Source organism: Mustela nigripes, chromosome 4 (assembly GCF_022355385.1).
Source record: "Mustela nigripes isolate SB6536 chromosome 4, MUSNIG.SB6536, whole genome shotgun sequence".
Classification (NCBI taxonomy): Eukaryota; Metazoa; Chordata; class Mammalia; order Carnivora; family Mustelidae; genus Mustela; species Mustela nigripes.
Genome location: NC_081560.1, coordinates 55,906,328 through 55,922,611, shown reverse-complemented (window position 1 = coordinate 55,922,611; position 16,284 = coordinate 55,906,328). Strand labels below are relative to the sequence as shown.

General features: G+C 34.2%; 1 protein-coding gene across 10 annotated transcripts in view; it reads left to right on the top strand.

Annotated features, from left to right (window-relative positions):
• Positions 1–16,284, top strand: part of HDAC9 (histone deacetylase 9) — a 936,353-nt gene that overhangs the window by 653,359 nt on the left and 266,710 nt on the right. For all 10 annotated transcript variants that reach the window (XR_009403815.1, XM_059396742.1, XM_059396749.1 and 7 more), the window contains one exon: positions 10,569–10,689. Coding sequence is in view for 9 of the 10 variants with exons in the window: in XM_059396742.1 (XP_059252725.1) it covers positions 10,569–10,689 (121 nt within the window). In the remaining variant the exon portion in view is untranslated. The remainder of the gene's footprint in view (positions 1–10,568; positions 10,690–16,284) is intronic.

Below are 16,284 nucleotides of genomic sequence, written 5' to 3'. Positions count from 1 at the left end.
ATGCTGACCTAATCATAAATGGGATTTCTAAAACCATTAAAAGACAATTTAATATACCTAGGAATTTGATGTATCTTTGTGTGTAAATGTTTTTAGGAATATTCAAAATGGAATTTTAAAAATGATCTGTAACAAACAGACATTACCCTTTTCCAGAGACTTTCAGGTTCTATATAAACCAGGTGGTGGGTATTACAGAGGGCACGGATTGCATGGAGCACTGGGTGTTGTAAAAAAATAATGAATACTGTTTTCCTGAAAATAAATAAATCAATTTAATAAAAATAAAATAAAATAAAATAAAACAAAGTAACAAAAGGGATAAAACAGAACCACAAGAAATATGGCTTATTTTTTTTCCTGGTTGTTTCTATTGGATGAGTTGGGGAAAAAATAAAAAGGGAACATACAGAGATTATTTCAAACCAATTTAGCCTACTCAGAAATAGTAGAATCTACTTCCTTAGCCAGTACTCTCTCTAATAAATGCAAATAAAATAAATGATACATGTTTGTTGTGGATTTTCTTTTGAAGTTTTTGATTTGACAAGTTAAATCTAATATGCACATTTATTAATATATTATTAAATCATCTTTCAAGGATGCTAACCTTTCTGTCTCAAGCCAAATTATTTTGAAAGTTTCAATGACGTGGAAGAGAAAAATGACAGAAACATATATCTAGCCTTTTAGCAATTCACTGAAATTCAATACAGTCAGTTGTTGAAAAATCAGGAGAGAAGTATACTATAAGTGGCAAGTGGCTAGGTATATGGTGGGTGTATTAACCAGTTAAAGAGGCAGAAAGTTTCCTATATACGCTAACAGGTTTTCTGGTTAGTGTTTATGAACCTTCTAAAGAGAAAGGCCAATGACAGTATCTTCCAGTTGGACTTGACTTGCTCCAAGAAAAAAATTAGGTTTCAGCTTGGATATTAATGAATATTTACCAGGGTGGCTGAAGGGCTTAAGGAGAATGAAACCTTTCTTTCTAAATTTGTATAGGTAAGACTATCAGGAGTTAAAGTGCAGCTTTTCCCTCGCTTGATTATATCTAGAGTATGCATTACTGAGAGGGTAAAATCTATGTGTCTAAGACACCAGAGATAGGAGTACCAGCCCTTGTGTCTAGGTTATCACTCCTTCCTAAGCTATGTATAGACAAATTCCTGACCTGGTTGTGAGCAGTAAGAACTCAGCTCAGTTGTCTCAAAGGAGAGAGGATTTATTAGATTTTGTAGAAAAGGATATAATCTAATAAGAATACAACACCTAGAAGCTGGGTTTTTCCCCCAACATCCAGAGAGTGATTTGCTGTCTTCCAACATTATTTCATGCCAGGTTTGTGTAGCTACCCATAGTTAGTGATTAGCCTTTGCTTTCAGTGAAGGAATCAACAGAGTTCTAGGGATGTATTGCTGGCCAGCAAGCAGAAACTCATGGCTGGGTAAGTGGTATTCGTTTATTATTATAGTGGTGCTCAAGTGTTAGTATATCATTGGGAATGATTGGGAATCATTGGGAATGCTAAGACACAGATTGCTGAGCTCCAGACTCAGAGTTTTAGATTCAGCAGTAATGGAGTCTTATTGAGGAGAGGTCTACGAATTTATGTTACTAACATGTATCTGAGTAATCCTGAGACTGCTGATCTGGCCGCCACGCTTTAAAGGGATGCATCCATTCAAAAAAACAGTATATCAAAATTTTGAGTTTTCCAGCCTCCTGTGTTATGAGCTGGAAAAGCAGTACTGAAAAGATGCATACCCTGTCTCCAAGGAGGTTACTGTCTGGTGGGTTCAGCAGACATTAATCAAATGATCACATAAATAAATAGATAATCACAAAATTGCCAGGGGTTTTGAGTCACTAGTTTATGTTGCAGTGATTTTAAAGACTCTTACTGATTGAGCTTGGGGAAGAAATAAAATGAGAAAGACTGTGGTCTGTTGTCTTCATAGTCTTGACAACATCAGAAGCGCCATCTGAACAAGAGATAGAAGTAGAAATAATAGACCTAGAATTCAAGGAGGGAAATATTCCAGACCTTATAATGTTAAAGATTTAGTTCTCTTTCTGTTTTTATTCACATTCATTTTAGGATTACTGTTTCACTGGGAAAAATGGTAAGGATTCTCAATTTTATTGGCATTCAGAGAAAAGTCAGCTTCCTTCAACCAACAGAATAGTCAATTTTGCAATTAAACAATGATATGATAGAAAAGATGGCAAGTTGAAAACATTTAAAGTCGTCCTTTGTTTCAAAGTAATAGACTGATCCACAAATCAGACTTATGTATTATATCAGTTTATTTAGGAAAATTAATCAACATGGATTCCTTCAAGGGAAATGGTTCAACATTACATTTGACCTTTGTTCTGCCATTAATTATCTGTATACTTTTGTCAAATCATTTAACCTTACTGATCTTTGGCTTTCCCATGTGTAAGATGAGGCTCTTAGGAAGGATATTTGCTAGGATCTTTTCCAACTCTGGCATCATATGAAATTAGATGGCTAAGGAGTTCATTTGGAACACAGCACTTTCTTTGGTTAAGAGTAGAAGAAATTCTTAGGATATTTAGTAAACCTATTGCTTTTTTATTTTGTAAGCTATAGTGTAAATTGGTTGTGCTTACTAGTCCTGATTATCAGCCAGAGAAAACATTAGTCTTCATTATATTAGATTACAGTGGTAACATGGGTTAAGTTCTTTTGGCATGACATGGCACTGTTGTTTTCTTTTAAATTGAGGTAGTTAGTAGTCCTTCATGCCAGTACTATTTAATTTTTTCCCCTATTGAATCATTCATATTTAGTTTAGTGATTCTGTTGGGAGCAAAAAGCAAAATCATCAGCTTTCTTATCACCATGAGAAATGAATCTGGAGGGGTCATTTGGTGCCCTTTTTAGGAACAAGTCCTTTGATTAGGTATCCAGGCTTCAAAATGTGTGTGCCCTGAAAAAAAGAATGTGCTTTTCTACGCTTAAAAAATTGCAGAGAATGACCCATCGTCTGTTAGAAATGCACTTGCAGTTGTTTTTCCAGAAATGTTCATGACTCTCAGCCCCACAAAGCCACCCACAGACATTTGCTTGCTCTCACATTTGTTTTGAGAATAATAACATTTTATAATGCTTTTGTTGGATTACATATTATGTGGAATTTGCATTGGCTCTTTGTGACTAATATTGAATAACTTTGTTTCGCTTAATTCATAAGTAAAAACCATAAGCAACATACTGTGCTGAAATGTTTAACTCTTTTATTCAAGTGCCAACACAAAGTAATTACAAAACAGTTCTGGGACCTGAAACCAAGCTACTGTTGCCCCTTCTGGGACTTCCTCAGCAGTTCCAATGAGAGCAGCTTTAATGTAAAATCTTAAGATGCTAAGAAACTCAAGGCTATATCCCATGCTTTGCCTGCACATACAGGTAATTTTAAAAGACCTTTTGCAAATCTAAATAAATATAATACTCTTTGGAGAAATACTTTTGGAATGTGGAGATTTTCTGACATCAGTCAGAAACACTAAATACTGCAATTTAATTCAGTTCATTAAACATTTGTTTTATAGAGTAATCTAACTAGATGGCAGCACATAACAGCTTACTGTTTTGTTTAGTTGGCAAAACATTTTTTTTGTGTGTGTGTTTGTGTCTTAGAATCTAACCACAAAGCAGTAAGGGAGTCTTGTGAATTGTTTCTAAAGGATATGGCAGTCTTGAGAAGCAGTACAAATGATCTAGATGTGACGAGTAAACCATGGTATATGATGTCATTATTCTGAGAGATATTTGTAAATCATAGAGTTGACCTAGGCAGATAAATACATTAAAATTACTTGTGAAGCCTATAATCAGAATAAAGATGATTTAGAATTTTTTTGTTTGATTTTTATTTTTGCAAAAAAGGAAGAATTAATGTGGAAAACAACCAACAAAAGGAAAAAAAAACAGGCTGCCCTTCTGAGTCCATTTGGAAAGTGATACAGGATTTTTTAAAAATAGCAGCATTAAAGCCTATTAACAAAAATGAATAGTTACATGTTTTTCAACCATCTGAAAATTGCAGTTCTAAAGTATATTTATTGTGATGAAATTTGTTTCATATGTAATTACTATTTAAAATATCATTCGTTTAACTCAAACCAATAAAATGTTCATTTATAGTTATTTACAAGATAATTAAAATGTAGGAGATTTAGTTACATGAAATCATCAAAACTGAGCAGTTGACACTAAAGGGTAACATTTTTTACTTTTTTGATGAGCATAATGTTTTGAAATGAGTGAAAAGAAAACATTAAAAAATATATAGTACATATACTTTTTACCACTCAGACCTTTATTATTGGATGGGATTTGCTATTTTTCTCAAGTACTTTTCCAACTGCTCTATGCACCCTGAAATATTTTTACATAAATTGTAATGACTGAAACAAACAGTTTTACAAGCAAGTGGAGGCACTAGTTTTGAAGAACAGATAGAACTTTTTTACTTCCCAACATTCATTGTGATAACCATTTACTGTAACTACTCTTTAGTTTGAAATGTGGGTTAGTAGAGTGTCAGTTTCTTGAATTCACTTAAGAGCAGAATGAATGGACAGTTCCATCTAACCTGTAGTTCTGTACCTAAGATGTCCATTAAAACCCACAGGGTGGTTCTAACTATCTTGATGCCCAGGCTGTCCCCAGGTAAAGTTAATCGGAAGCTCTGGAAATAGGACCCAGGTAGCAATATCTTTTAAACTTCCACAGCTCATTCCGAGGTGCAGATATTAAAAATCACTGCAATAGAAGCTGAGCTTCTTAACAAAGCTTAATGAAGTAGAGACACAAAGGTTAATGGAGTCAAATATTTGAAGATGGGAGAGTAACAGAAGCTGGCATTTATAAATCTAAGAAACAGGTAGTATTAACTCAGAAGTTTCATACACAAACTTAAAAATTGGCAGAAGTGTTCATTACTTTGAAGTTATCATAGGATAGTGATGTGAATTCTAAGAAATACTTTTATTTTTCAGTTATGATTAAGCATATAAGAATTGGCTTCAAAAAATAGCTAGTATTCCTTTGAAAACCTTCGTAGTGAGATCTCCTCTCTTGCCTCAACAATAGTAATTTATTGCTCTGATTATTATGTTTGCTTGCCTGAGACAAATCTATAAATTAAAGGATATTTTGTTGGGTTTTTGTGTTTAAGACTATTTCACATAGAATCCTACCATTTTAGGACCTAAGGGGGATGTCAAAGTAATTTGGTCCAACCCCCTAATGTTTATATAAATAGAGAAACAATGGTCCAGAAAAGTGTCTTATAGCTAGCTATGGGCATGTTAAAGATAGGTGAGAGTCAGAACCTAGAACTCAGGGCTCTTGGCTTGTAGTTTATTTTCTTTCCATGTGACTGACAGAAGAACCACAGGCTGTTGGACTACCTGTCTGCTTAATTTCCTCTTTCCTTCTTTCTCTCCCTTTCTTTGTAAAAAAAGCTCTGACAAGAAAAGGTTATTGGACCACAAGGGATGTTAGAAGGAAAGAACACAGTTGCGGGGGAGAAGATTGAATGTAAAATTTGTAGTAAATTTATGTAAATTTATGTAATTTATGTAGTAAAATTTATGTAGTAAATTTATGTAAAATTCGAAGAAACAATTGGTTGTAGCCTTTGAAAACTCCAGTAGGTACACTTGGGCATGAGAAATGAGACCAGATTTTTAAATTCATTTAAGAGAGAGAAATGTATTAAGAAAAATGAACGGGCCGTGAACTGATCCATTAAATATTAAGTATGGAATTTGTAACAGAAGGTAACTTTGACTCTCCTATGTCATTTATGATTCTTTAACTTTCAAAGTCTGAAACCTGATGAATTTTTGTAGAAAAAAAAATAAAAAAGCATCCCTATATTTAGGGACACTGGATGAAATATCTTCAGAAAATGAAATATTTCAGGGGAAATTGTTGCCTAATATGTCACCACTTTGAAAATGATTAAAGAAAATGGGGTCTCCCCCAGCAGAGGCAGGTACTTTGACTTGTCAAATTTAAGTTGGACATTTTCTCTTAGTTTGGAACTGCCACAAAATGAGCCCTTTCATGTCCTCAATAATACCAAACCAATGCAATCCATCTGTTCTGCTAAATTATTTCTAGTTCCCTAACCAAAGGCACTGCTTTTTCATGCATTTTATCATGATTTTATGCCCTTTATTATATTTTACAAAAGGTTCTGATTCCTCCAGGGCCAATGAGAACTGATTAGGACACTGGCCTCAATCCAGGCTTTGAACACAGGAGGGGAAGGAATAGAACTGTTTCCTTTTTCCCCTGCTCCTTGGCAGAAAAAAAAGATATGAATGTATGCCGTGTGTGTGCTCTGTGTGTGGGTGGGGTGGGTAGGCTGCATTTTATCCTGTCACAGTATGACTTTGTAGCTCATGTTCAGAACATTCCATTTATAATCAGGTTTCATTAACGGGCTTTATTTCAGAAAGACTATTTCTTTAGGAAAGAACCATGGTGTGTTGTGAGACTCAATGATATGGTCATTTTACATAACTTTAGTCAAACTTCCAACCTGAATATAGACTGTTTGGGGCTCTGAACTAAATAAGATCAGATACCCAGGTGCTTAGCACTAAGAGTAGGTACTCTGCACATTAGTTTCTTTACTACTCTCAGGGAAGAACTGCTTGAATGCAAGTCACAGAAAATGAAAATATTATAGTGAATACACCTACATCACAGGGCTTCTTTATTGGGAAATTGAAAGAAGAACTGTACATTTTCTTTCCTAAGCCTATATTGGTAAGGTGTTTAAGACCTATATTTGGATTTCAAGCAAGAAAGACCCAGAAGAATGCCATCCCTTAGATGCATTGAGTGTCCAGATATACTCAGAATATACTCAAATATTCTCAAATATTCAAATATACTCAAACATTCTCAAAAATCCTTTTGGTCAGAATCTTAGATGACTTTAGATAAACATCCTGCAAGCTAAGTATCTCTGAGAACAGAAATCAGTATCTCCCTAAATTACAATTATCAGAGCACTTTATCCTATTTTGTGACTCATTATGCTGTTGACTTTTGACTCAAGAGAGCATCATGAGAGGGGAATGAAAGAATAAAGGCTACACAGGAAATAGAAAATATGGGAAGGGCTTAAATGAAAATATCTATATTTAAGCATAAACATACAATAAATTGCTGATGATAATACCAGAAAGAGAACAGTTGGGAACCTCAATTTGAGAGGAAAAGTTGAATGTGACAAATTTAAGACATCTGATAAAAGTGACACAAAATGGAACTACTCCAGGAGATCCTGTGTGTTAAGAAGGAAAACTATTGCTATTTCAGAATTTTCAGCTTAGTCATCCACCAGGTTCCCACAGCAGTCCCCCTGTGAGATATAAATCTCAAAACATGCATTCTCCAGATCATTTCTCCAGGTAGAAACATTTTTCATACTGAGTTGGTTTTTACTGCTCCCTTTTTGTAGAAACATGTTCATCCTCCTTGTAGGGCTTGTTGTCTAGCATCCATTGAAGAGCAGTGATTATCAAGAATAAGAATACTTGGTGTAATTATTTTTAAGAAATTTTTTCTAAATAATGAAAAGAACAAGTATAAAATACTTCTTTGGAGTCATAAGGGAGCAGAGAAGGGGGACACAAAGAAATCAAAGTGCAAACTTGGAAACTGTGTTACATTTTAATAGTGAAAGGTAGGGCAAGAGTGTAAACTAGAGCAGAGTATTTTCTGAGTAAGTTAGTGCTAAATAGGCTGCACCAGATGTCCTATCTTGTGATATTACACAAGAGGATGACCGAGATTCAACAGGTGTCCTTTTATGATTTATCAGCATTTGGGCTACCATCAATAATTAAATCTTGTTAGCAGATTATTTTTGAAATGTGTGATTGAGCATTCAGCATAAATGCTAGTGGGATTATGGGAGAATGAGAAAGGAGTTGGGGCAAGCATGAAGTGTATGGTATGTAAATATATGTGACTAGTCTCTGAAAACATAAAGATATGTTTATTATTAATGGTATTTAATGTTATGCCAGAGGCAAAAATTCAATTTAAAGTTGAAAAAATATCTTTAGAAAAAGGGAAGGGAAAAGAATTGACAGAACTTTATGGTAGTAGTCAAAACATGGGTTTGATTGTTAGCTATAGAACTGACATTGTTTTAGATATAGATGTTTCACAGTATCAGCATGTGAAATGTTAGTGGCTGTCAGTTTCATAGACTCACAGAAAGGAGAGTTGGAAGCCCTATTATTTCATGTTGTTCATTATTCAGCCAGACTAAGACTGGTCACCACAGTCTGGTTTCCAGTGCTGTGCTCATTCCAAGTTTAGATGACTCAGACCATGGAGTTACCACTGTTTATCTTGGGGGATTTTCCACCAGCTGAAATCTCACAGTTAAAATGTTAACCTTTAATATTTCTTTGAACTTTCTCTTGTCTATTTTATCTCATTATTTGCCACTTCTCTTTCTTTATTCTGGTCTTCCGTAAATGCTTCTGAATTTGGTGTTTACCGGCAAGCCACCTATGTTAGTAACATGTTTGTTTATTGATCAGAGCAGTGGTTGACCAAGTGGCCATCATTAAATTTGCCTTCATCTTCTGCATTACTTTTGGTTTAATTTCATCATTCAACACCTAACTGGAAATGATTTCTCTGAAGGATTTAAAAATTTTTTTAGGAATGTAAATTCCTAGGAATGTAAATTGGGTTTCAAAAACTGGGAACTTCAATGCTATAACAAAGAAAATTCCATAAACATTTGTTTATTTGGCACAGTGTCAAAAAGTTTGTTTTACCTCATTCCCACTGCCTTGTTCTTACCCCTTCGGTCTCCCAGCAATCCTCTCTCACTATGACATGATGATTTATTTTCTGCGACAAGCACATCTCTCCCCTCTACTTAGTAAACCCCTAGGAAGTGTTAGCATATTGAGATTTTTCCAGCCTCTTCTTTTTAACATCAACAGCAACCATATCTCCTTAAATTAGGGAGGTTGAGTATGGAATTGTCCTGGTCTTGAGAGAGGTGTTGCTGTCTCCTGATATTTCCTTGTCAACTGGTGATTCCATTGTCAGGAACATGAGAGCACAGCATTCCCTGAGTGGATTCTCTTTGAATTTCAGTGTAGTTTTCTACTAATAAGATACTAGGAATTACATTACAAGTACCTTGTTGTAATACATATTTTAAGTGAAATGTTAATATGGCCCGGCTAATTTAGAAAGCACAGCAATTTTCAAAAGCACAGCTGATTAACTTCATATGCCAGCATGATGTTTTTAAATTTCTTTTTTTTAATTTTTTAAAGCTTTTATTTATTTATTTGTCAGAACAAGAAAGAACAAGCGAGCACAAGCAAGGGGAGTGGCAGGCAGCAGGAGAAGCAGGCTACCTGCTGATCAAGGAACCCAATGTGGGACTCAATCCCAGAACCCTGGGATCATGACCTGAGCCAAAGGCAGATGCTTAAACGATTGAGCCACAGAGGCATACCCAGCATATTTATTGGGCTTGTAGATATGCCAGCTGAGAAATGTGGCCAGGAAGAATACTTTGCATATTGACTAACTGAGGTTTTACTTAATGTACACTTTTGTCTATATTGAGGGACCAGGCTTTATTAGTTGAAGTTCAAGTTTCTGCCTAGCATGTGCATAAAAATATTGACTGAGTCTAGAGTGTGTCGGACTATCTCTGGCTAAACAGCAGTTTTTGTTTTTGTTAAATTTCTATTCTGTCACAGACTAGTGGTTTTATAAAATACATTAAATTACTATAAAAATAAAATAAACATAGAAGATGCCCAAATTTATGTTAGATCCAATAGACATAAAAATAGTCTGTCCAATTACTATAAAAGTTTCTAAATATTTACTCTGAATTTCTATATAGACCTCTTCACAGACCGTTCATGAACCGTTCTTGAAATGTTACTGACCCCATAAGACACACTTTGAAACATTGATCTAGATTAATAACTCTGTGAGGTGCACACACATGAAGTGATCAGCATTTTGGTGATAATCAAATACATTAAAATCTATTGGTACTTATGTTCTTTAAGAAGTAATAAAGAATTTATTCCAACAACTTCTACAGGTGAGTGTAAATAATATTTTAATGAATTTACTTCTCAGCCAAGCAGTAGCCCTTGTTTTTTGTTGTCGTCGTTGTTTTTCATTTTTTTAATCTGCTGTTTGTTTTTAAGCAGATACTTTACGAAGGAATTAACTATTGATTTTTTGCTATAGATTTATTTTTTATGCCAAAGAAGACTGTGCTTTATGTCAGTTACTCAGTTAGGCATAAGCAATCCATAGGATCTGAACCTTGCATATACTCCATTTTTCAAATATTAGTATGGTATTTTCCTAAGCAAATCAGTGTCACATTCCTGCATGATGAAATTTGGTTCATTGTTACTCATCTTAAATGTGACTTAGGTCTTACTTTCTTCTAAATGTTGTCAGTGGAGTACTGTAGGCTTCTCCCATTTTCTTTCAGCGAATCCAAGGTCGAAAAGCCAGCCTGGAGGAAATACAGCTTGTTCATTCTGAACATCACTCACTGTTGTATGGCACCAACCCCCTGGATGGACAGAAGCTGGACCCCAGGACACTCCTAGGTCTGTATGGGTCTCCATTCTACTGAGAACAGCACATTCCAGCACTATCATTAGTCAACGCTGTTGTCAGTTCAAAATACTTGGCAAGCAGTGTGACAAAAAAAATCAGCTTTTCCAACAGCTCTGTGGAATGAGTCATTTACAATAAAAGCCAGTGTAGATTAAGAAAATCTCGCATTAGAAAAAATGATAATGCAAGTTCCATGATGTTTACTTTTAAATTAACCTTTATTTGAATAGTATTTGTTCACTATGTTTTAGCCTACAGGAATGGCTGCATTGTTGAGTTTGTTTGCTTACATTTTTAAACTAAATGCTTACGTTCTAAACAAAAGAAAAAAAAAGTTTTCACATTTTTATGCAAATTTATCTTCACCTTTTCAATTTCTTTTGTGTCTTTCAGTTTTTTCTATGATCTTAACAAACAAAGGACTTAGAACCAACTTACTTTAAGTTAAAACTCCTTATTACTCTGCTAGAACACTGTGTTTTATAGTTAAGATTGCATTTAAAAAAAAAAAATTTTTTTTAAGTAATCTCTATACCTAATGTGGGGCTCAAACTCACAATCCCAGGATCAAGAGTTGCATGCTCTTCCAACTGAGCCAGCCAGGCATCTTGCATTTTAAATCTTGGTATAATCTATTTAATGAATGCCTTAACTATGGAATTAAATAGTAAAGTAGATGGCAAAGTATGAAATTAATAAATATAAATTTTAATTAATATATAATCCTCATACATTTGCCATCAGATTTTAAAATAAAATTTATGTTTCAGACATAAACTTACATGAGTGATAAAACAACAGATTTCAGAAAAGTTTATGACAAAACTTAATTTTAGCCAGAACAGTTAATACTAATTATATTAAATTCATTAATCTTTTATAATGAAATAATACATGACATGACAATGTATGCTACAAGGATCATGTTTTAAGTATTTTAACTAAAAAGGCATTTTAGGACTTTTTCTTGTCCCTTTCTTTCAAATAAATCTATTGTATCAGATCCAAAATATTAGACTCTTTCACCTAATTCAGTACTGCTTATAAATGGTTTATGTTAACTGACCCTAAAGAGTTCAAAAACAAGGATATGGGGGCACCTGGGTGGCTCTGTTGGTTAGGCATCCAAATCTTGGTTTCATCTCAGGTCATGATCAAGCCCCCGTTTTGGGTTTCTCACTCAGCATGGAGTCTGCTTGAGATTCTCTCCTGTCTCTCTCTGCCCCTTCCCAACTTTGAGTGCTTATGTGCACATGCGCGCACTCTCTCTCTCTCTCAAATAAATAAATAAATAGATAATCTTAAACAAACAAACAAAAGGAAGTATATGATGTGTAGGTAGGCATCTTGTAAAGCAGTTATAAAGTGAAATTAAAAGTTAACCATTATAATGCTTCCATTCTGCCTTCTTAAAACAAGTGACAGGCATCCCTAAATTGATGAAGTAAAGGTATATGGGTGAGTGTATGTGAGCATATGCATGCATGTAGGGTGGGTAGTTGTAGCTTGGAGAGAAAATGACAAAAATGGAAACATAAAGATTACTCAATTTTTAGAAAACATGTTAAAATTTGATCATGAGAAATAATTTGTATAGTAGAATTAAAGTTATATGTTAATGTAAAGGCAAGTCAGTCCAAACATAAATAATCAATTTTTTTTTCCAATTTCTTTTGAAGGAATCAGCCTTTGAACATGCACATCTTTTACATAAAGTACTTCTTTTGCTCTGGATACTGTTTAATAAGTGTCCTTACTTTAACCCACTGAGCCACCCAGGCGCCCCAGTGTCCTTACTTTAACATGAATTAATAATCCCATCTAGTTTACTACAAAGATCAAGTAAATTGAATGTTAACTTTTCATGGTTTTAAAAGATAGAAATACTCATGAAGTTAAAGAAAAGAAGCTATGTCCATTTTGATAATTTTTTAACATAATAGAAAATCTTCCTAATTTTTTATTCTAATTATGATTTCAAATGATAAATCAACCTAGGCATAGGTATAGGTACTTTGGGGTTAATTGGGATAAACTTACACATAGGTGTTTGAGATAAAGGAATATCTATAGAAGAAATGAAGAAATAAACTTCAAGTCCAAACTGTTATACTTATGAAACATGGCGATACAAATTTTTAATGATATTTGACACTTTTGAACAAAACCGCTTTTCTCAAAATTGTCAACAAATATATCATTTTAAAATGTGGTGATTTAAAAGTGAATTCCAGTATATAATTAGAACCTGGACAAAGGTCTTTTTCATGTATGTTTGCCGTGAAAACACCAAATATCAGTTGTTGAGTTTTTAACAGGGTTTTTTTGTCACTGTCCATTGATGAAGTTTTATTGGACTATACCCATCCCCATTTTTTTAAGTTTCTATTTTAATTCTAGTTAATTAGCATAGAGTGTTAATATTAGCTTCAGGTGTATGATATGGTGATTGATTCAGCAGTCTGTACAACACCAGGTGCTTAGCATAGCAAGTGCAGTCCTTAATCTCCATCACCTATTTAATGCACTCCCTCCCTTTCTCTGGTAACCATCAGTTTGTTTTCTGTAATTAAGAGTCTGTTTCATGTTTTGTCTCTCTCTGTGTGTTTCTAGTTCTCCTTGCTTGTTTTTTGTTTGTTTTTTTTAGAACGAGAGTGAGGGGGAGAAAGAGAGAAAGTATGTACTTGAGAGCTAGTGAGCAGGGGAGGGGCTGACAGAGAGGGAGAGAGAGAATCTTAGGCAGGCTCCATGCCCACAGTGGAACTTGACTCAGAGTTCAATCCCAGAACCCTGAGATCATGACCTGAGCCAAAATCAAGAGTCCAACGATTAGATGACTGAGCCACAAAGGCGTTTTCTCAAATTCCACATGTGAGTGAAATCATATGGTATTTGTTTTTCTATCACTGACTTATTTCACTTAGCATTATACTCTCTAGCTCCATCCATGGAGTTGTAAATAGCAAGATTCCATTCCTTTTTATGGTTGGGTAATATTTCATTCTTTATATATACCACATCTTTATCCATTCATTAGTTGGTGGACACTTGGGCTGCTTCCATATCTTGGTAGTTTTTACAGTTTTAATTTAAATAAATTGGCCATATATGTCATTAGTTTTTAGCATTTAATGTGGATAATACTTGTACAGTTGGTGATTTAAGTTAGCTTTAGATACACATGAGGAGTTCCATAGGTACCTCTCAGGGATCGGTGCAACAATTTCAATATTGTGTGCAGGCTACATGAGTAAAGATGAATAGGGATGTTGCACTGTTACATCCTGATTTTAAGCACTAAATTCAACTTTTTGGGGGAAGATTTCATTTATTTGAGAGAGGGAAAGGGCGCATGCACGTGCACACGGGAGCTGGGGAGAGGGGCAGAGGAAGGGGAAGATGCAGGCTTCCCATTGAGTAGGAAGCCTGAGCAAGGCTCCATCCCAGGACCAGAGGATCATGACCCAAACTAAAGGCAGATGCTTAAATAACTGAGGCAGGGAGGTGCTCCTAAATTCAACTTTGATAATACCTCTGAACTACTTCAGTTTCTCATGTGAATCCAGAAACTTAGCTGTGTTCCTTAATTCAAATTCTAAGTGAATAATCTCATTTTTTAAAAATCTCATTCTTTTAAAAGTTCAACTTTTCCTCCTTTTTTTTGTTCCTTATGAAATTTGTTGTTGTTATTTAATTTTATTTTTTTATCTTTCTTTTTTATAAAATTTGAATTTTTGTGGCTTTGTACTTCCATCTAAAAGACCAGTTTAAAGTTGCTATGTACAAATATGTAGACATTTATAAACACTGAGATATTTTCCCTCTCTTTAACCCTTTCTTTGACTCTCATATATCCTTCTTTCTCCCCCATCTTGCCCAGCACAGAGGGAGAGGGGTTGGTATCTGTCATTGTGCAGGTAGTTGTGTGATTTTCTGAGTTAAAATGATTTTACTGTTTTTGATAGTTATGTTCTGGAGTTAGGGAGGAAGGGTTTAAATAAAAGTTTGTTATGACCAGACCTATCAGTCTTTGTATCTTGAGAGATATCTATAGCTTATAAAATGAGTAGATTTGAAAATGGGCACCATTTATCTCTTTAAATACTCTAGGCCCTGTAAGGTGACACTTTAAAAACATTTTCTCCAATCATTTCTGGTGCAGGGTTTTCCTTTGAATTAATATTCCTGTTATTCAGGATAACTGTTTCAGTTATCATTATCTTGTAGCTAGCTAGATCTGAGAACATGGATAAGGCAATGTACCATTATTAAAAAATAAATCCAGTCAATTCAGTGCATTAAAATTTTTTAACATATTACTAAATTTAAATTATTGATTATTTGGCTGTTTTATAGTATTATAAACATTACTAAGTAAAAATTCTTAAGCAGCTTATCATTTATTTTATTCTCTTAGAGTTTAATGATTTTTAAAAAGTACTTTAAATTTATTACATTGCAGTATCACCTTTAACCCTTTTCACTGGCTGTAGAATGCAGAGTTCAAAGGTTAAAATATACAATATTATATATTTTAATTTCACATGTGACTAATACATTCTTGCAGAATATTCAGGAATACAGAACTATTGTTATGAGCAACAATCACTTACAGAAATTTTGCCCTTCTCCAGGCTATCCATAAATTCTTTTAATGTATTTTTTATTGATGTCATTATTCTAGTTGTAAAATTTTTCCATGGTTTCCTTATTTTTTTTGTTGATTTCTTATTTTTTTTCCTAGCTTTATTTGTATGAGATGTCTTATGTTTTCATTTGCACTTTAATTTTTCCTTATCATTTCCCATCCATTAGCAATTCCATTTGAAAAATCAGCACAATTTATTGTTTACAAAAAAAGGTTTAAAAAAAATGTTCTTCTTTGACAACAAAATCTAGCTAGACTTTTGCTGACATGTCATGTGAAGTCTGCCACAAACCTATTTTCAATTTTCATTATTTTTCATTTTGTTGATCATCAGTACAACAAATGATTTGGGGTAGAAATTATCATTGTCTATTCCTTTAATTACTTTGCAGGGAGGTTTAGGAGTGAATATTCTTGTTTACTCTATTAAATGTAGATACTGTAGAAAATGAAAATGTAGGTAAACAAAATGATTAAAAATTCCATGAAATGCCAATTCTAAGAGACAGTCACAAGCAAGACCTTGGTATACATTTTAAAGAAGATGTATTTCTATTTATATTATATAGATTTCCCAAAAAGGCTATCCTTATTATAGTGTTTCCTGGCTTGCTTAAAAAAGTGGACTTTGAAGAGGCTTATAGTATACTTTGTCTTAGTTATATCTGAAGTAGAAATTGAAAGTCTGTGTATTTGAGTAGATGTTTTAATATTTAAAACATTTTAAAAATGACAGTGTTGGGGCGCCTGGGTGGCTCAGTCGGTTAAGCGACTGTCTTCGGCTCAGGTCATGATCCTGGAGTCCCGGGATCGAGTCCCACATCGGACTCCTTGCTCAGCAGAAGTCTGCTTCTCCCACTGACTTCTCTTCTCTCATACTCTCTCTCTTTCATTGTCTCTCTCTGCCTCTCAAATAAATAAATATTTAAAAAAAAAA